Raw genomic sequence first — 20,426 nt, forward strand, 5'->3', positions numbered from 1 at the left:
TTGATTTACGACATACTGCATACCTGTACTAAAGCGCTCCACCTGACTGTGTCGCACAGTTTACAGTTCTTTTTAAGCACTCCTTGGGGCGTTCAACAACAGTTACTTGTGGTTTATCCCGGCGATTCGACGATTTAGTCTATATTATAATACCTAACTTTCCGTTGTTATTTAATTTTTTCATAATCTATATCTAGGCTGTTAAGGAAAGAAAATCCCGAGAATATATCGAGGCCATAAAATTTAAAATTTTATGGCTTCGAGGTTTAGCTAGAGGTTTTGCTCCTCTTAAGAATTTGCTCCCAAAATGACACAATTCTTCCTTTTTCCAAAGATAATTGTCACATAAGAACAAAACTTTTGCAAAAAAAAAAAAAAAAAAAAAAAAAAAAAAAACAGAGAGCAGGACAGGACTTCTGTAAAAGGTACAAGGGTTTCGACCCATATTCCTGAACCAAGGAACCCAAAATGTTCAGCTGGATCACCTCAAAAGAGGTTCCGTAAAACTTTTCATCTGTCCAACTCAGTACAATCCTGTGTGACCGGAGTAATAAGTGGAGTCGACACTTTACAAAGATAAGACCAGTACAGTCCTTGATGGCATATTCTGTTCTTGTTTAAATTTGACTGGGGTAATAAATGGAGTTGTCATTCTTCAAAAATGTTACAGCCGTTGTGTTCAACATTGGGTCAGTTGATCAGTGTCATGTGGATGGTGAAAATTTTCGAAAGCCAACATTGGTCGATCAAACTGGGAATATTCAAATTACATTTTTCGGTGATATCTGTGTTGGGGTAGAGAAAAACAATGTTATTCAATAACCAATGTGTGTGTGTGTCAAAATATCTTTGTCAGTGGTTATTGAAAAGCACTACCACGACTAAAATCGATGCTGTTGATCGTGACTTGTGAGTGTGAATGATGATAATCTGGTGGATGATACAAAAGAGGAATTGTGTGGGTGTACGTATCTGTAGATATGGCGTCGTTATCATCGAAATACAGTTGTAAAAACTGTAAAAATCTCATCGACACAAGTGATGATGATTAGGTCATGTGCGAGGCGTGAGATTATGTGACAAAACAGCAAGCCGCAGTGATTTTATTTCATAAAATCTCCGCCGATATAATATTGGATAACCGAGCCCAATCTTTACATATTGGAACCCAGACTCCCACACAATCTCTTTCGACTCATCTCGTAGCGAAGAAGACGTTGTTTGATATTCTACCCCAACAATATTTTATACCCTGCTTTATCTACTTCAAAATGAGTGAAGATATGCAAACAAACCGTGATGTTTATCACGAACCATCTACTCCTGCTGCCAATGAGCAACTTTCTCAGGGAAAACGACGAAATGTAGAAAATTCTAACGTTTCGGTCATTGAACCAAATAACAAACGTTGCAGATTCGAAGCTGTGCCCGATGAGGCTTTGAACAGTCACCAGCTTCCAGCTGAAATGGAAAAATATATAGAGAAGCATACAACTCGTTATATCACGGATAAAGTGTTAAATGATACGATTATGATACCTCATTCAGTACCTTCGAATGTATCGCCTGCATTGAAAGTCTGAAATCACTACGGTTAGTATAATAGAAAAATTACAGCAAAAAACTATTAATGTTTTTGGAGCCTTGTGCAAACTATGGTTATCCATTGAGGAAGCTATGAATTCCAATTCTGATGAACCACCTGTGCTCAATTTAGACTAACTGTCTGATTATATGGAACAAACTGTCACGTTGCTGGGCCAATCGATCAATGCTATCAGCTATCAACGTCGGGTGTCAGCGTTATCAACCATCATGGCGTATGCCAAGAAGGCGAAACAAGCCGTTCCCGATCAAGTTTCAACCTTGGAATCATTTGGACAGCATCCGTTTGGTGATGGTTTCAAGAAACATGTACTTGATACAGCTAAAGCAAGAAAAGCTAACAGCCAACGGTAGAAGAACTTATTATCAACAAAGGCGTCAAGATGGTGGATATGGATACTCACAACAGAGGTTTCCAAGGTAAAAATATCTCAGAAGGGCACCTTTTCCCAGCATAGCTTCTCCGAGACAAAGAATCTCATTCGAGGTGCCGGATATCATCCCTTTGCATACATTAAAAAAGGTGCATCCAGTTGTCAAACGGATGTTTCCTCAACAAAAACTTGGAAAATTTCCAATTGCTGCAAGACTGCAGCACTTTTAAAAAAATTGGCAGTGTTTAACAAGCAACCCAGAGATCCTAGAATGGGTATCGGGTTTAAAAATTCCTTTTGTCTCAACCCGTCCTGGTTGTAAAACCTCAACAACCTCGTATGAATGCAAATCAGTCGCTATTGATATCTGAAGAAGTGAAAACTATGCTGAGAAAGGGTGCCATTCAAAAAGTTTACCCCCAAAAAGGGGAATTTCTGAGCAATCTGTTTCTAGTTTCCAAAAAGGATGGAGGGAACAGACCTGAGATAAATCTAAAAAATCTGAATTCATTCATTCCTTACAATCACTTCAAAATGGAAAATTTGAATTTGCTAAAAGAAATGTTGCAACAAAACGACTATATGTGCAAAATAGATCTGAAGGATGCATATTTCAATGTACCCTTACATCGTTCATCAAAGAAGTATGTTCGGTTTCTCTGGCAAGGCAATCTTTACGAATTTCTATGCCTTTGCTTTGGGTTAGGACCGGCACCAAGGATATTCACGAAGTTAATGAAAATTCCTTTGTCAATTTTGCGTCGGATCAATATCCGTGTAACTTGGACGATATGCTTCTCATGCATCAAACTATAGAAGTTTTGAAAATGCCTATGGACACATTGATCTTCCTGTTGCAACTTTTGGGTTTTGTGACAAACTTGAAAAATCTATTTTGACTCCGGTTCAAAAAATCAATTTTTGCGGAGAGAGAGCCATTGCTCGAACGGAGCTATTTTCCTCGTTCCCATAAATATATTAGAGCGTAACGAATTTCCGCGTTTTCTCCTAGTACATCAAATTTAAAAACGTCCGATTTTTGACCCACTTACCCAAATATTTTTTATGGTCATTTCTTCCGTGAAAATCCGGTTGGTCGAGACACGCCGTTTTCAGTTAAGATCAGGTCGGCATACAGCATTAGCCACGTGATTCATAAGTTACTCTTACTAATATCACATGACATTTCCTCAGATACATAGCGCTTGAAACGAAAATTTAGTTGATGATAACTTGATGATAGGGTAGAGTGGTATTTTGAGGAAAACGAAGAAAGGGTATGTACAGCTAGTAGATCACTATTTCTTTACATTGATGAACCCCTTCTTATCCTTACTGCCACCTAAAGCTAGCTACTATAAAACTGCCCACTTAGCTGGCATAATAACAGAACTTAGATAACATATAGCTAGCTTACTTTAACCGTTTAGCTAGCTATAAAGAAAGGGCTATAGCATAAAACTAGCTACAAAGCTAGCATAAAATTAACTACATAACTGGGATAAAACTACCAATGTAGCTAGCATAAATTTTGGTGAGTGAGGTAATTCTACTCTGTAGCTAGCTAGCTAATATCTATAGCTATCAAGCAGTACTGTTGTAATATTTTAAACAAGGTATGAGCCATCGACAAATAATTTTTATCTTTTTATTGACGTATGGACGATTGATACTCAACCCATTACCTTCTCCCCTGTTATCTTTTCGACAGCCCGTTGAAATAGGAAGCAAGAAGGATGAACAACATTATTTCACAGAACAATTGATGGCCTACATTTTTTTATTATTCATTTTTTTTTTTAGAAGAAGAAGATATCCTTAAGAATCACGTAGAGGAAAACAAGTCTATTGGCGCTTACACATGCGAAGAAAAAGAATTCTATATGAAAATGACCACTTATTGACACTTAACACGTTTTGACGTACATTGTGGAAAAGCTAATTTTGCCTGATTATGTTATTTGTTGGCATTAACACTTCAGTGTGCGTAAAGAACTTATTATGAAGGATTTCAGTTTTGCTGGTTTTTTTTGCAAATATTTTTATTAAACCTTTGTTGTGGTTAACAGTGTAATATATGCCAAGAAAGCTATTTTTTCTTAATAGTATTATATTTGTGTATTTGTTGCACTTTACAATGCACAGAAGAACTAATTTTTACAGACTTCGATTTTACCTACTTTGTAGAATGTTTGTTAAACTTTTGTTGTTGAAGGATCAATGTAACATGCTAAAAAGGCTAATTTTGTCCAATTCAGATGTATTGTAAACTGTATATATATAGGTAGTGGTGTGTAAACTTTTGTATATTCTTTTTATTTGAATGTGTAACATGTTATGCCATTTCTTTTAATTTAAAATGATACAGTGTTCCCAAAGGACTCATTTTGATTTTACTCTTTCTCTGCTTTGTGGAAATTTTGCTAAATTTATGTTATGCTTACCGCAATGTGAGATGCGTCAAAACAACTTTGTCCAGTTCAAACTATAGTCATTGCTTTTCAAAAAATGGTAATGTCAATGATATTACCCGCAATATGAACGCATAATTAGGATGAGTATATAAGTGTTTATTACACCACAGGATATGAAGTTTTGTGGTAATGTGGACAAGCCTTTCCTAAAATGCTTTGTATGGTGCCCTGGCTATGCAAGGGATCTACTCGCTGCAAGTTGAGGAAAGTTGTTCATGCTTGCCTCGTAAAATTTTAACCAAATTTTAACAGAATAACTTTGATTGGTCGCAAAAAAGTCTGAATTCGTTGTGGGCATTTAACAAGTTTAACACTGCATTGGTCTCTAATTCGTACGAGTACGACGAATCCGGTTCAGTTTATTACGCCGGATGGAAATTTAATAAAGTGATGCCGAATCCTGATTCGTCAGATTTGATCACGTGCTTCGATTTTATTTGACCAAAGCGTTTTGTGTCCGGGCGTGATTGCGCTTGTACTTAAAGTTCCCGCTTAAATTGTTTTATTCAAACCCTCTTGAAATTGGAAATTTCGGGTGCGTGTTTTTATGAAAGTTTCTTGACGACAAGCCTTGGATTATTGGATAAGTTATTATTTGATAATTTTGGTTTATTAAATAAGTTATTATTTGATAACTACTTTGGATTGTGTTTGAAACTTCTGTGTTTTGTTTATTTTTTTTGTTTGCCTGCTTTTGGATAACTTCTCTTGCCGACAGGTGGTTGGGGAGGCCACAAGTTTGATAAACTTTATATAGTTAATATTTAAAGTTATTTTTTGGTTTATTTTGTTTGCCTGGTTGGATAACTTCATTTCCCCGAATTTAGCTCGCTGAGTTACTTTAGATTATTTTTGAAAGTTTTGTGTTCTGTGCAATTTCTTTTCCCCGGAAGTTAGCTAGCTGATATTTCACAGTGTCTCAAGGATCCCAAACAAGCCTTATTTTAGTTTGCCCACAAATCATGATATCGATTGAAGCATATCGATCCACCATTGGTGCTTTTTATACCGCAGCTGCTAGTCACTGCCATAACAATACATCAATAAATCATAACCACCACAAGTTATCAAATCATAAATTGGTTTTCGACACTACTAGCCAAGATTATTTTTGCTTTTTAAGAACTTTCATTTTAATGATTTTTGTGTCATTGCTGAGCTGTAATATAAACCTTGTGTCATTAAAATTACTGTTGTTGTTGTTTGGTGACGTTGAAAGTAATCCTGGGCCTTTTACCAATAATGATATTGACTTCCAGATTGCATGTCAGGAATCATATGCCACACATCTTTTTAACAACTCAAATTCCGCCAATCAAATAGTTGCACATGCTAAAAGTATTGGTCTGTCGAATGTCACATATCAGGAAGTAACAGCAGGTGATGGTAATTGTTTCTATAGAGCAGTGATACAACAACTTAATAGACCCGAAATTAGGGAGCGTATCCCCAATGCACTACATTTTGAGGATCACCTCCAACTTCGTGCGGCTGTTGTTAATTTTGTACGAAAAAATAACGATATGCCAGTTTTTGTAGTTAGTAGAACTGTTGAAATAATCAGCCCTGAACAATGGGAACATTTTTTACAAGCTCAGTCAAGACCAACTTTGGACGTTGAAGAGATTTTTATACGGGCTGCAGCAATAATGTTAGGGATCAATATTTTAATAACATCAGATACTACCACTGCTGAGCATCCCTATACTGTTATAGCTCCTACTTTCACCCTATTCGGTAAACTGTATATGATAGTTATCCCGCTCCGCTGTAAAAAGGAGAACGATAAACCCCGCGTTCCGTTGCTGCGCTGTTGCTCCAGCGATAGCGGAGAGCGATATTTGCCGTTTGCATGGAACGCTGGTTGTTGGTGCATTACTTTTTGTGGTGAATAGTGGTGCATTTATTTTTCTGGCTGGCTGCGTTGCTTCGCCAAACATCACTATGGCCAAACCAACGTGACCACCACAATCCTGGACAAAATATGTTGAGACAAATCACTTTTCTAGCAGTTCTGAGAGTGTTTTCCTTGTAACAGCACTACAAATAGTGTTGTAGTTATGTTGAATGGTTGTCAGCCAAATTTTAGAATACCTCTGTACTGTTTGTTTTTAGCAGCTAGCCCCCACCCCTGTTCAATGTTTAGTCAGTTCAGTGTGGAAGGCAAGTGTTGCAGCTAGCTATCTAGCTCATCAGCTCATCTCCATGTTTTGCTTGAATTATTATAGCAGTAAGATATTATGCCTTTTGCAAAGTCTAACAGGAAAGGGTCACGGATCATTCGCACAACTCTCAAAAACGGTTATACAAGAAGTGTTTTCAAGTCATTTCAGCCGGTGACAAGCAATTCCTCTGCAAGCATAACTACCATAGAAGAAACAAATAATACAAGTGCTATTGAGGACCCTTTAGTGCAAACCGAACAATTTGATATTGAAGAACATGATAATGTACAGTTTTTGTTGAGTGGGGATATAGTTAAAAAAAAAAGATGTGGCGGTTATGAAAGAAACAAAGAGAAAGAATTACATTCCTGGAGTTCTGTCACTTCTAACATTTGTGAAAATTATGCTGAAAAATTCAACCTTTTGCTTCTTCAAAAGTGTACGGTATGTGATTCGTCGTTTGAGGAAGGGCTTGTTTGGTGCAAAGACTGTGGTCCACTTGCGACATATTGCCAGGGTTGTGCAGACGTTTCCCATAAGAACATTGCATTTCATAATGCAATTACTTTAAAGGTGTGTATATATATATAAGCTATACAGAGCCTGCAAGTGAAGCAAGTTGCGCCATTTAGCTAGTAACTAGTCCTTACCAAACTTGCCATGCTTATCAGCTATGCGCTTGATGTTATGTGTGTAATGTTAACCTCCTGGATAATAAGATGTGACAGTTTTACATATAAATAGAATAAACATTGTAAAAAGTGCAGGCGCTTTCAGGAGGGTTTGGCATTGTGAAAAAAATCTGCATTCACTCTAAAAAAACTTATATATATATTATATATATTATTTTTATGTTTTGTTTTCAAGAAAAAATTACATTCATTTTTGCTACTTAAAGTTTTAACTTAAAGTTCGTGTTTATATATGTATATATATATATTTGATTTATATATATTATATATATACTTGTGATGTTTTATTTTTTCATAGCCAAACTTTGACATGATGACATATACATTTCACAACGAATTACACGATGCTCACTGTTATTCCTGTTCAAACAAATATTTTCGAGTAATAACAATTGTTTCAGAAAAAGGTAATATATACATGTGACTATGATGTGAGTGCTCTATTTGTACAGTTAGCAGTTGGATAAGCCCTTATATTCTGAACTTATAGGTTGTCTCCATCAGTGTAAAGTCTGGTTCTGCACATGTGAATCTGAATTTTCGAAGTTGTTAAAGTATGATTTATGGCCATCAACACCTACTAAACCTTCTACTGCCATCTCAATAAAATTGCTGGACCAATTCGTTGCATTGCAAATGGAGGGTAAAATTTCTTTCACTTCATTTATTGATGGAATGTCATGGAAAACTGGTATGCATAACCAAACTCTGGTAAGTTTAAGGTTTGAATTTATAGGTTAGGACTAACAACAAAACCTTTTTTAATAAGAAAGCCTATTTATTGTCAGAAGAGAGCCAAATTGTTTAATTTAGCAGCAATGGGCTTGTTATAATTATATTATATAGTTCATAATTTTTTTCTAGAAACGCGTATTAACACCTTTTATGCAAACAGACTCCATTGACCAATACCGTCAATTCCAGCGACAGTTGAGGGATCTATGGTTTTCAGACATAACAGGAAAAAAACCCAACTAATGTCCAGCATGTCCAATAGTATGGCAGCTTGTCATTTATGGATATTTTTGTATTTCTTTTTTATATACTCTGGTAATTTTGTTGTAATGCTTTTAGGATGCTGGGAGTGTTTTCTATTGCATGGATGCTAATTTTGGACTTGTTTTAAAAAGCTCTGCATCAAAATCAAAGAATACCCCAAACAATGACAAAAATCATTTTATTGAAGATGACGAAGTTGACACATTCATGTCTAGCTATGATGACAAAGCTGTGGAAAATAAGGTGAGATACACTTCATCACCCTAATTTAATTCAAAACTTCCTCGTTGTAATAAAGTCTGAAATCACTTTAGGAATGTAATAACTTTCAAGCAGGGAACCGTATCCGTTCAAAAAGAAAAAGTTCAAAGCTTAGTGTGACAGGTGTTTTTGGTGTATCTTGTCGGCATGAAATTCCAAAGCTCTTTCTTAACATGCGACATGGCGAGAGGTTAGTAGTCTTTTTATATATTGCATAAACTTTCTATTAATGTAAACTATATACACAAAAATATTTCTTGGACAAAATAATTTTCAGTCTGCGATGTTGTTTATTATAGAATATTCAATGATATTTTCTTTTCATATGATTAGAATTGGTTATGCGGTATTAATGATGAATAAAATCCTAGCTGAAGTGTTGGGTAAAGATATTGACGTCCATATTATGTATGATATTGCCTGTCTGTTGAAGAAACATTTAACTGTAGGTTATTCGTTTTCTATATGCATTCTGGTTTAGCTTGAAACATATATGTTGAACAGTATATATTGATCTATATTTTAGAAAAAAGGAACGTTAAGTAAATACCCCAAATTCAAATTAGGGATACCAGTATTTCACGCATATGGGCACAAAAGTTCTTGTCAGGTTTGTTTCTTTTTTATTATTGTTGTGTTTGTTGTTGTTGTTATTGTTGTTATTGTTCTTATTACTTTGACAACTGACATACAGAATCTTTGTAATAGTAACCGTTTTCCACATTTTCATTGTTAGGTACAACATTCGATCCGTAGAATGGAAGGTTTTGGTTTAATGGATGGGGAACTGATGGAAAGACTCTGGTCCTATTTGAGATCGTTTTCAAAAATCACGAAAGAGATGACTTCAGCTCACCGTGTTGACTTTTTGAGTGATGCTTTAAATCATTTTACAATGACTAAGTTAGAAATATTAGGTACGCATGTATCTATATATTGTTTAATTATAATATTGTATATACAAAACCTGTGAAATTTTAAGTAAGTGAGCAAGAAGTTTTAGCATTTAGTTGTTGTATTTTTGAATTACTTGTGTTCATTAGGGAAAACACTTGTGGGCTGGTATCAAAAAGCCAATGCTGTCTATCAGACTAGTTCTGCAGAAATCCAAACTTTGTGTTTAAACCTAGGTGACATATTTTCTTAAAATCGTGTTTCGTGAGAATAGAGCTGTTAATGGGATACATTTGGTTTTATTTGTTGGCAAATCTGAAAGAATGTGAGAGTTCTTGAAACTTAACGTTTTTAGATAATATCACAGACGAGGTTATACACTCATGGAAGTTGGAGGAAGAGTCTAAAATTAAATGGAAAAGTGTTGTAGAGCAAGGTACTTATTTGTTACACTTACACTTATTTGTTGTTAAAGGAAGAACTTGATTAACTGATTTGTTATACAATGTGAAAGTGTTATCTTTAGAGGTTGGTTGGGAATTCAAATATTATACTAAAATTAAAGAGCTGAATAACGAAAATACATTACTCCTGTTAAGTAGTAGTGTTTCTGATACTGCGAGACATAGGATAAAACTAAACAGGTATGTGAACATTTAGTTTATGCCACAACACACTAACCATCCGGTAGTTTTTTGTTTCGTTCTTAGATGGCTTTTTGTTATTGTTATTTAGGTTGGAATCTGGTCTTTCGAGTTTCGAAAAAAAGCACGATGTAAACGATCGTTGGAGTATAACCTCAAATCAGTACACGTATCATCATCGCAAATTCGTTCAGAATGCTGTAAAAACCACTTTGGATACTTTACATACTCGTGCAACTGAAAGGTTAATGTTACTGACTTTAAAGAAACGATATGCAGGTAAACTATAAATTTATATCAGCCCGATGAAATATGTGTACAATCTTTGTTTTTTTATTCTTTGTTGATTTATTTTACTTAACTTTGATAGATGGTTCTTCGATATGCAATCGTTTATCAGTGCAAATCAATAAAATCTGCAATGACCTAAAGAATTTAGTTGAGTCGTTAAATCAGACGAACAGAGAATGTGGTGTGTACGAAGATGTGTTGTATAAAGATGCATTGGACGTCAATTCCAGGATATATTTAAACACTACTACGGTTGATCAGGTAATTCTCTAAAAATTATGCATGGTAAAAAAATGACGAGTTCTTTAATTTGTTACGGACACTTTATTTTAGGTTAATAACACTTCACATAACATTCCTGCATCAGTAAAAAGTACGTGCGTACAATTTTACCTGCGCAAGTGTCGTGCTACCGAGGAGCTTCAAATTGTTCGTACGGAAATGCAGCACGTATTAAACTACTATAGAGAAATGGAATCCTCATTGGCTACTGCTATTTATAATAACGATTCTCCAAAAAAAATCTTTGTTATAGAAAAACTAAATTATGTACGAAATACAGTAGAAAATATGCAGAAACTATTTATGGATGTCGAAAGCAACAATCTCGAAGATGATTTTGATGTGACTGTTTATTGCGATGGACAATCTTCAGATGAATCTGATGAAGAAAACCCATGACCTGTAACTGCATATTTCGATATATATATTTGTTAGTGTTTTTACAGAATTGATTTATTATATTTTCTTTTGCTATTATTACTTGGTGACACATGGATAGCAATATAATTCCTTGTAACCATCTGACTATCACAGCTTGAAATTGTGTTTCGAAAGCTTTGGCTCTTCTAAGTAATCACCTCATTTAAGATATATATAGAATATAAATTTTGCGCCTCTGTTAAATTTTGTTACAGATTTATAGAATATGTAAAACAAATATTTATCTGTTACAGATTTTACAGATTTTTTAATGATATTAATAAGTAGGTTAGATATGTCCACTTCTACTTTGTACGGACGCGGTATTTATGTGATGTCATAAAAAAAAGTTACTAATGCTTCCTTTGTCTTATATATTGCAAGTTTACTTTGTAATTTGTGTCGCTGGAATACATTTTAATGCTCGTCCCGTTTTCTCTCGTTCCCATGGCATCCACGTGTACTAATTTAGCGTAGCCTAAATTTATCGAAGAAATAGTTAAAAACATTGCAGGATCTACATGGATTTGTTTCCAGGGACGTTAAACAAATAATCAAAAAAAATGTTTGTAAAAAAGTAAGAAACTTTCTCCAAGTTCATTGTTCTTATAAAAAATGCGTAAATTTGTCTTGCTAAATTAACACACGCTAAAATTAGTAAGTAGGTCTTATCTTGTTGTTTTTTTGTTTTTAAGAAAACTGTGTAATAGAAATTCGGGTCACTTTGTACTGTGTTCTGACATGTCTCACTGAGATCGGGTCGAGCTACAGTGTCAATTTCGACATGATTTCTTTTAACGGCAGTTATTTGTCTATTTCGATGTCAAGTCCAGTGAAAGGAATAGTGCTGTGAATATAAATTTCGGATCAATTTGAGCTGTGTGTTCTGACATTTTTCTGAAAAATTTCATTTTACGGCAGGTGCTAGTCTTGATTGCACAAGATAAAAATTAGCGCTTGTATAAGGGTTTGTGATGTAACCAGAAGTTTCTGTCAATCTGGTAATGTAAAAAAACTAGATTTTCAAAAAAGAGAATCGCGATTCGCGGTTGAATGAATTTTCGCGAAATTATATTTCACAGTTCATAATAAATCATCATATTTCGTCGAATTTTATGAAAATAAAGTTTTTTTCTTTCCGGCTTTATGCAATTATGTAAACTTGTGCGGACAAAATGTCGCAGGCTGAAAATTTTGTCGAGGGAAAAGCAAAAAAAAAAAATTCTGGTAAGATTCCAGACGCTCATATTTTTGCTAGTTCGGGTAACAATACCCACAAATTGTGCTTTACATACTCCACATACTTTGCAGTAACGAAATCAAATACACGCGACATTTTGTAGGGGTGAGTTAACTGACTGCTATGTCAAAACTGTTTTTGTTCCGATTCATCCCAACTGATCTTATATTTTTTGGAAATAGCCAACTGTGTATGTTTGATAATTATCATAGTAGTTCAAAAAACAGTAGAACATGGCTGAAAATAAGAGAAAGCTAGTAAAAAAGACCCCAGAACAAGTCACTGTCCTCGAAGAACTTTATGAAGCTGGAATGAAGAGCTATAAAAGTGACAATACGTTGGCGCGATCTTTGTTAGAGCAAGCGGTATTGAAAACAGGCCTAAGTGAATCGAAAATCAAGGTTTTTTCTGTCGAAACACTTTTTGGTACATTTAAAAAACAGAATTACGGCAATACCATTATTATGATTACAAAGTTGACCTTGTTTTTCTTTTTGGTGTAGGATTGGATTAATAGCAAGAGAAGACCTCCACAAGTAAAGTCGACAAAACTACCCGAAAGAAAACCTTCTGGCTTTGACATGTTTCGTAAACAATATATGAAAGGTTTAGCTTGTTGTCAATACTTATTTTATATCGTTGTATCATCTTATTGACATATTATTGCCAGCCATTATTATAGTACGCATCCAACTGAGTTTGAAAAGAAGAGAAGCTAAAAATGAGATTAGTAAGTCTATAAACTGAAAATATTATAAGTACATAATACTCGCTAGTTTTTTGTTGTTTAGATAATCCAGTCAACAAAATGGCGGATATGAATAAAGCCTGGACGGCGTTACCGGAAGAAGATAGGAAAACCTATAACGCCCAAGCTTCTACAGTTGAGAAGCCAAATTTCTCAAGTTTATCTCAACAGAGTCAATCGTCGGCTGTTCGCAGAATGAGGGAAAAAATTGAAAAAATTGTTAGTACAAAAACTTTGTTTTTTAAGGAGCTGATGCGTCAACTGTCTACATGGAACGTGCCAAAAAATGTTATTAAATTAAAATATTCCGGAACTTGAAATATTTTACCACCTAAGAATTCGTAATTTTTACTATATTTTCAACAATATGAGATTAGGGATAACAGAATATTGAATCGTAAAACTTTACTATTTAGTGTAGAGAGATGGAATCCATCGGAATGGATATCGTTATAATGGATATGGACACAGAAAGAACGGGAAATAAAGTCACTGTATACGGGAGTCAAAAAGGAATTGATTTTGTTGACTCTCAAAATGATTTGGAATGGAAGTTCGCCAGTCACATAATGAGTAAGCACAGCCTTCTGTTTACAATTCGCCAGTGTGATTTTTTAAATGCGCTACAATCCATGTTTCGATTAGCTTCATTATTTTCATTCTTCAAATTTATTATACTAGGTGTACCGGTTGAAGCAACCATAGAAACAACATCTTTAAGAAAAGAAGTAACCTTGGAACTGAATCAAAAAATATGTACGCCGCTTTGCTTTACTTATTTAAAAAGAGGTTTGTAATCTGCTTCTAGTGTTCAATTACATTAGTTTTCTCTTCCTATTATAGATTTGGCATCACGTGGGAAGCGTACAACAGTTCCCTACAAACAAGTCGATAATGGTCACGTAACAGTAAATGGGTTACCGGCCGGTTTTATGTTTAAAAAGCCTAGCAATTGTTCCCAAGTCGAGCTAAAAATATTAAAAGAGAATATGCAACACATATCTTTCACTGGTAAAACATCTGTTATCATGGTTAAGTTTCTTCTCGCTGTTTTACGCTGGTCTTTTTTATTATTTCTGTGATATATACTGCTGAAAATAATTAAAATGCACCATACTTCTTGTTTAGTTCCAATTATAACAAACCATACAACTAATTCAAGTTGCATTGCCGAGTCATCCGAAACGGTCAATTTAAACCAACAGGAGCAGGAGCTAGAGCGAATTGAACAACCGCATAGCTCAAAAGATAATGTAGGGTCTGAGAAAACAGTTGTGCGTGAATTTAATGGAAGAAAGCGAAAATCTAAAGAGGCCATTCAACGCGAAGAGCTTGATATAAATACCCAGTCACTTAATTTAGTGGACAATGTTCCAAACAAATCTGGAAAGGTTGTGACTCTTCGAGAAGTTTTGGATAAGTCTGCCCAAAACGAAGGTTTCATTGACTTTATAATGACTCACAGAGAGGTCAATGATCGGAGAGAATATCAGGTTAAATGGATTGGCTATCGTTCTCCAACATGGGAAGTGGCGGAAAATTTACCAAAGCCTGATTTAGAAGAATATTTTCTTAGTAACGTTTAATTGTCAAAAAAGGAGAGAAAAAGCTATTATTGTTGTTCATTACTAAGAAACTTTCGCGGATTTATCGATCAGTATTCCGACCGCAGAAAATTCGTTTGAGACCCAGCGTAATTTTTCCACCCCTTGTCCTTTTGATTTCCCCGCCCTCAGAAAAAATCCCTGACTAAGGTCGAGCTTGAACAAGTACCTTAACAGGATATTTAACGCTGTATAAATTATTGCTAGATTTAATTTTTTTGATTCATTGAGAAAATATGGTTTTGCCAACCTCGAACCCAGGGCCTGTAGCGTTTTTTTGATATCATATCAAATAAACGCTACAGGCCCTGGGTTCGAGGTTGTGGTTTTGCGATATTTATTTTTGCGAATCCGATATCGAACGACAATTGCGAATGTAGCTTTTTTAAATATCATAACTAATCCATACATACAAAAAATAATGGCTCCGAGAATGCCTCCATAGGATAAATATACTGTTTCTAATATCCTTGTCTTAACCCGCGTTAATGTGCTGACACAGCAGAATGGCCACCCACATCTAATTTTCTGATTAAAGTAATTTCGCGTACTTGCGTCAATTTCTGGACGTACTGCAGTTTGGAAAGAGAAGAAAGTCGAAAAATTACAACTTCCAAGGGAAGAAATCTTTTTGCGGGAAGAAAATTTGGTGGTATTGACGCCGCCCGCACAAATAAATTCCCGCCAAAATTATTTTTTTCCCTCTCCGTCAATTCCGCCAAGTTAACTTTTCACCAAATTTTTTCCCACCAAAATTTCTTCCCTTAAGGTATAGACTTAATTTTATCCACTATTTATCATTTTTCAAACTTGGTGGGTGCATGAGGGAAATTGGAAGAAGGAAATACAATTTACAGTTGAAAATATTTTTATCTTTGCCTATCAATCTTATGGAACTAGTACCCTAGTTCCGTCAGAAGCAAGCCCACTCTCCTGAAAAGAAATTTGTGCGGTAATCGATGAGGCGCTCTCCAATCCATACACTGTATCGAGAAGGATTCCAACTTATCTCGCGCTTTGTCATCCATGACAGACATATTTTTCAAATAGTTATCGAGGAGTTTCCCATAACTAAATATGTCCGTACTATACGACACAGGACAACCCTGAAATAACTCTGGTGCTAAATGCGCTTTATCTGGAAACAGTTTGATCACATCTACGCAACTGTTCCTAACACATGTTGCACGACAAGCAAAACTGAATCCTATCAGAATAGGAAACAAATCCTGTCCGTGAAGAATTACATTGTCTGCAACGATATGGTTGTGTAACACACCCTTACTATGCAAGAAGCTAATTCCGCTTGCAACGCCTGTCAGAATTCGCTTAAAAACTGAAGTTGAAGAAATGTCTGGAAAACCCAATTTCCAATGGCGATCAAGAGTATAACCAGCAACGTAATGAAGCACGGAATAATACGATTGATCGAAATGCACGACTCCAATGCTGCTCACTAGGTTTTCGTGCCGACCAATAAACTTCAAAATCCGGTGCTCGTGACTTACATGGCAACATTTTTAATGTTATTTTGACAACAATCTTTTGAAAACGTTTTCAATATCACAGTATCTCCGTCATCGAACATAGCCCTTTTAGTAGAAGCAAAAACACCTTCACAAAAATCTGTTATTTTCAGCGTAGAAATGAACGCTGAATCTAGAATGCAAGGGGTTTCCTCTTGCAATAGTGGATCTCCTGTATGAAAGCGACTCGCAAACAAGGACGCATCAACCATTTGTACTGATCGATTCATGCCTAATTGTTCTACCAGCTTTAACCTTGTGAATTCGGCATTTCTTAGCAGCAGCGACGCATTTTTTTCTTTCAATTCGTGGATCCGATAGCTCAATGTTGATGTTAAATTTTCTAGTCTCGTCAACCGCTTATTGGCGCCATCCAGTTTTTCTACCAGTTCGTCTTGTTTTGTAGGCATGTACGACCATTTTTTCTTCTTTCTTAGTGGGACATCATTGGAAAGCTAAAAATAACACAAGACCTATACCTTATGATAGACAGAACAATTTAATTTGTGTGTGTCAATTTTTATAAAATTTTATTAAATTAAATTTTTTTTCAAGGTCTTTATTTATATTTTTTGCCATATTTTAAGGTTTGTAAGCATATACACACAAGGGAAATCTCGAGGCACATTTAAAGTAAATGGCAAGAGACCCAAAAATAACCAAAGGAAATAATTTATTTACTTCATCAGTTTCAGAGCTTTTTGTTTCTTGACTATCGGCATCACATTCATCTTGTCCATCAAGCTAAGAAGAATGTACTTTAAACTGTAAGTTAAGAAAATGTAAAAAGATAAATACTATATCACAGAAAAAACATTACTTTATTTCTTTCCGGTAAGGGATAGCAGCCGCTGACAACAGATTCACTTCCCTCTTGTCCTTTCATGTACTTTATCAACTCCAACCGAACCTAAAGCACAGCTATATTTAAACGCATGCTACTTGTAAAACCTGAGGTTCTATGTCTAATAAAATTCTTAAATCATATTATAACATATCTGAAGATCTGCTTACACACCTGAAATCGTTCGTATAGGTCACTCTCAATATGTTTGATCGTCTCACTTCCATCTACGTCAGTTTCAAACATTTTCTCCACTTTTTTCTGCAGAAAAAATTGCAATATAGTTATACAGCAGCCAGTTGTACAAATAAATACTTTTAAAAAAGGTTTGCTAAAAACAGCAATCTTTATAAAAACCCACCTGAATACCCTCCTTTACTTTTTTCAGAACCTTTCTTTTCCTTTGAGATTTTCCACTTAAAACTGGAGCAACTGTGCACCTGATATGATTCCAAACATCTACACAAAATAAATATTTGCTGGATTACTTGACATATCATGAAAAAGAATTATGTACCTATAAAAGTCGATGTAAGTTGATTCATTACAAATTTTAGGCAAAAAATGGTGAAATGAATTGAAAACCTAACCTACAGGATAACCTAACATGAGGAAATACTGCCTTACTGTCTTTTAAAGTACGAAATAGTTATCCACTGAGTTCAACAAACGTTCAAGCCAAGTATCTAAAAGAATAAGGGGAAAAAGCAGCCAACAGAGTCTAAATATAGCACTTCAATGTCCAAGTACAGCAACCACTCTGCCTAGTAAAATTAGAAATTAAGTATTTCTTTGAGACTGCATTTAATTTTCTCAGGTTATAATTAGTAATTTCTTAATTAGCTGTTAGACTTATGCAATTTATTCTGAAATATTAAAAAGACCATCATTTCATGATTATTAATGGTGAATTTGTTCTTGTGATAGTTTCTCTATCTTGTCCTGATATAGCTCATTGACTTTACTTATAACATAGTTTAAGAAAATATATCCCTTTTTCCCATTTGCATTTATAAGAGAGCATATAAAAAATAAAACTTGAATGCAAATTCGATCACTATCTTGAAAAAGAGCTAGAGTGAAAAGCGGCAAACATCAAAGTAATTTTGACCTCACTTTGTTCCTCGTCGGAAAATGATGAAATTTTAATAGGGGAGTCATAGGGAAATTTTAATAGGGGACTCATAGGGAAGTTTTTTGTCAACGCCAGTAACATTTCAGGTTTTGTCGTTGGATTTAATGCTAAATCTGAAATAAAGTTACTAAAAGCATATACAGGGGCATATATAGCGTGTTTAAAACCCCTATAGCTCCGATTTTTCATATATGTAGCGCACCCCTGAGCAACGTAGTAACATCGTCAAAATTGGTCACAATTGGAGTATATATAAATATATATATCCTTAATAAGTTTGAACAAGTATATAACCATTTCGATATGGTGGAGAACTGAACGAAGTTGGGAAACACACTATCTTTAAGGTTAAATTTCTAGTTTTTACAATTTGATTTGCGAAACAAATGATTTTTTGTTCAGTAGTAATAATGTTATGAACGTTTTGAGATTAACTTATTTGGGAGCGGAAGGTATAGCTATATATGTTTTAAATTTGATTAATTCCCTGCAAAACAGACTGCTTCAAAAATGACTTCCACAACTATCAGCATAGCTATAGCTAGCTAGCTATAGCTACTACCTATTGATACCTGCGCTTTAGCAAAGGGGTTTTCTAAAAATATTTTGGGCCCTGATAATAGGATATTGTCCATTAAAAACCATTTTTTATTGTTCTATAACTTGACTGAAAATGTCAGAGCATTATAATCAACCCCAAAATGTTTTAGAAGGCATCAAAATGGCAGCACAGTCTCAACATCACGAGCTAGTAGGAAGAGCATATTGTCGTAAACCAGCGAATCATTTCAGTTTTTTGGGGGAGGATCCGTTAAGAGGTGAAGACCTTAACGGACAAAATCTTGTTAATGGGGCCCAAGATAAATTTTTGAAGGCCCCTAAATCAATATACTACTGGGGATATGTCCTCTGGCTGATGCAGAACAGTTAAGCCTTTGACTGATGATATAGCTATAGCTAGATGAATTCCATTGCTTACATTTTCAGCAGGAAGTTCTTTGGCTTTCCATTTGGGTGGCAGGAAAAAGGATGGGGACGCTAGGTGAAGCGAGGTTATTTTTATTCAATCAGAAGGCATCAATCTACACTCGATAGTAGTTGAAAACCTCAATGACGTTTCCGCGAGAAGAAATGCACAGGAAAAAACCTCTCTTCAGCAAGCTCTGAATGCCAGAGCCCTAGAGCTTTACCGCCAAAAAGTAAACAAATGACGTCACACTGCTAGAACTCATCTATATAGCATAGCTAGTCAGCTGACCAGCTAAAAAGGGCTGTAACCATGTCACATTGCAGCTGATTAGATATCGTGGAATAAGGAGGATAAGGGCTCACAGCTAGCTATTATGGCTAGGATATGTAGCTCTAGCTGCTAGCTAGCTAGCAAACAGAAAAAGCAAGCTAAAAAAAACAAATTCGCACAAGACCTTCAAATTTAAGCTTGTACATTTCTTTTGCATTGACTCCAGCATCCATATCTTCCTTTTTATTATTACCATCGTGTTCATTTTGATGATTTAAAATAGTAAAAATATCAACGTTGAATTCTTTTTCTCGCAACGACGCCGCCATTTTTTATTTCATAGGCAAATAGCAAAACCTTCGATAAGCATCGCTCTCCGCTATCGCTGGAGCAACAGCGCAACAACGGAGTGCGCCGTTTATCGTTCTCCGTTTTACAGCGGAGCGGGATAACTATCATATACAGTTTACCGAATAGGGTGCTACTTTTGAAGAAACTGATGAACTTTCTGCTGATCAACAGGCAGCACAAATAATAAATGAAGGCTTCTTTATTTTGCTTGGAAGGGTTAATAATAATCACTTCCAGTCATTAATATTTCATAACAGTGTGAACACCTCTGCTAGTAATTCTGCAAGTAGTCCACCTAAAAAAACTACTCGGTTGTCATCAGAACATATCATTCAACCTAAAAATATAAATGGTCAAAAAACTGATTTGGGAGCGAACAGTTTCAGCCAAAGCCAGGATTTTCTAGTGGCAAAAATAATGAGTTCTATCATGTCAGCCAATAAATTAAAGAAGAAATTTTCAGCTAAAGAGTATGCTTTAAAGCAAAAATGTGTTGATTCAAATATTACATATGAGGAACCAAAAGTAAACGAAATAACTACTGAAACCAATAAAAGACGTAACCGAATAACTCATAGACTAAAACGTTCACAAACTCATTCTACTTTTCGAAAAACAACAGTTCCACAACCAGTGT

At 35.2% G+C, this 20,426-nt stretch overlaps 2 protein-coding genes across 2 annotated transcripts; one reads left to right on the forward strand and one right to left on the reverse strand.

The window, feature by feature from the left end:
- Positions 1-7,051: 7,051 nt before the first annotated feature.
- On the forward strand, positions 7,052-11,527 carry LOC130625873 (uncharacterized). The gene is made up of 14 exons (XM_057440987.1): positions 7,052-7,191; positions 7,609-8,021; positions 8,175-8,306; positions 8,385-8,552; positions 8,624-8,760; positions 8,904-9,015; positions 9,097-9,180; positions 9,307-9,487; positions 9,614-9,700; positions 9,820-9,900; positions 9,991-10,108; positions 10,200-10,387; positions 10,479-10,660; positions 10,733-11,527. Exons 4-14 carry the CDS (start codon positions 8,409-8,411, stop codon positions 11,078-11,080), a joined length of 1,662 nt encoding a protein of 553 aa, XP_057296970.1. The 5' UTR covers positions 7,052-7,191; positions 7,609-8,021; positions 8,175-8,306; positions 8,385-8,408; the 3' UTR covers positions 11,081-11,527.
- A 4,016-nt stretch (positions 11,528-15,543) lies between these two features.
- LOC130625799 (uncharacterized) lies at positions 15,544-19,923 on the reverse strand. Its single transcript, XM_057440910.1, has 6 exons — positions 19,623-19,923; positions 17,425-17,522; positions 17,238-17,324; positions 17,040-17,129; positions 16,901-16,963; positions 15,544-16,674 (listed from the first exon to the last, which is right to left on the reverse strand). The coding sequence occupies exons 1-6, from the start codon at positions 19,765-19,767 to the stop codon at positions 16,198-16,200; spliced, it is 960 nt and encodes a 319-aa protein (XP_057296893.1). The 5' UTR covers positions 19,768-19,923; the 3' UTR covers positions 15,544-16,197.
- Positions 19,924-20,426: the final 503 nt, after the last annotated feature.

Source organism: Hydractinia symbiolongicarpus, chromosome 14 (genome assembly GCF_029227915.1).
Source record: "Hydractinia symbiolongicarpus strain clone_291-10 chromosome 14, HSymV2.1, whole genome shotgun sequence".
In the NCBI taxonomy this organism is placed as follows: Eukaryota; Metazoa; Cnidaria; class Hydrozoa; order Anthoathecata; family Hydractiniidae; genus Hydractinia; species Hydractinia symbiolongicarpus.

What these genes read in the sequence shown, in the direction of transcription:
- LOC130625873 (XM_057440987.1), top strand. Translation starts at nt 8,409, where the DNA reads ATGGATGCTAATTTTGGACTTGTTTTAAAAAGCTCTGCATCAAAATCA. An exon ending in ACAAAGCTGTGGAAAATAAG is followed by an intron (nt 8,553 to 8,623) that starts GTGAGATACACT and finishes AAATCACTTTAG; the next exon opens with GAATGTAATAACTTTCAAGC. An exon ending in GGCACAAAAGTTCTTGTCAG is followed by an intron (nt 9,181 to 9,306) that starts GTTTGTTTCTTT and finishes TTTCATTGTTAG; the next exon opens with GTACAACATTCGATCCGTAG.
- LOC130625799 (XM_057440910.1), bottom strand. Translation starts at nt 19,767, where the DNA reads ATGGCGGCGTCGTTGCGAGAAAAAGAATTCAACGTTGATATTTTTACT. An exon ending in AAGTAAAGGAGGGTATTCAG is followed by an intron (nt 17,325 to 17,424) that starts GTGGGTTTTTAT and finishes TTTTTTCTGCAG; the next exon opens with AAAAAAGTGGAGAAAATGTT. An exon ending in AAAGCTCTGAAACTGATGAA is followed by an intron (nt 16,675 to 16,900) that starts GTAAATAAATTA and finishes TGTTATTTTTAG; the next exon opens with CTTTCCAATGATGTCCCACT.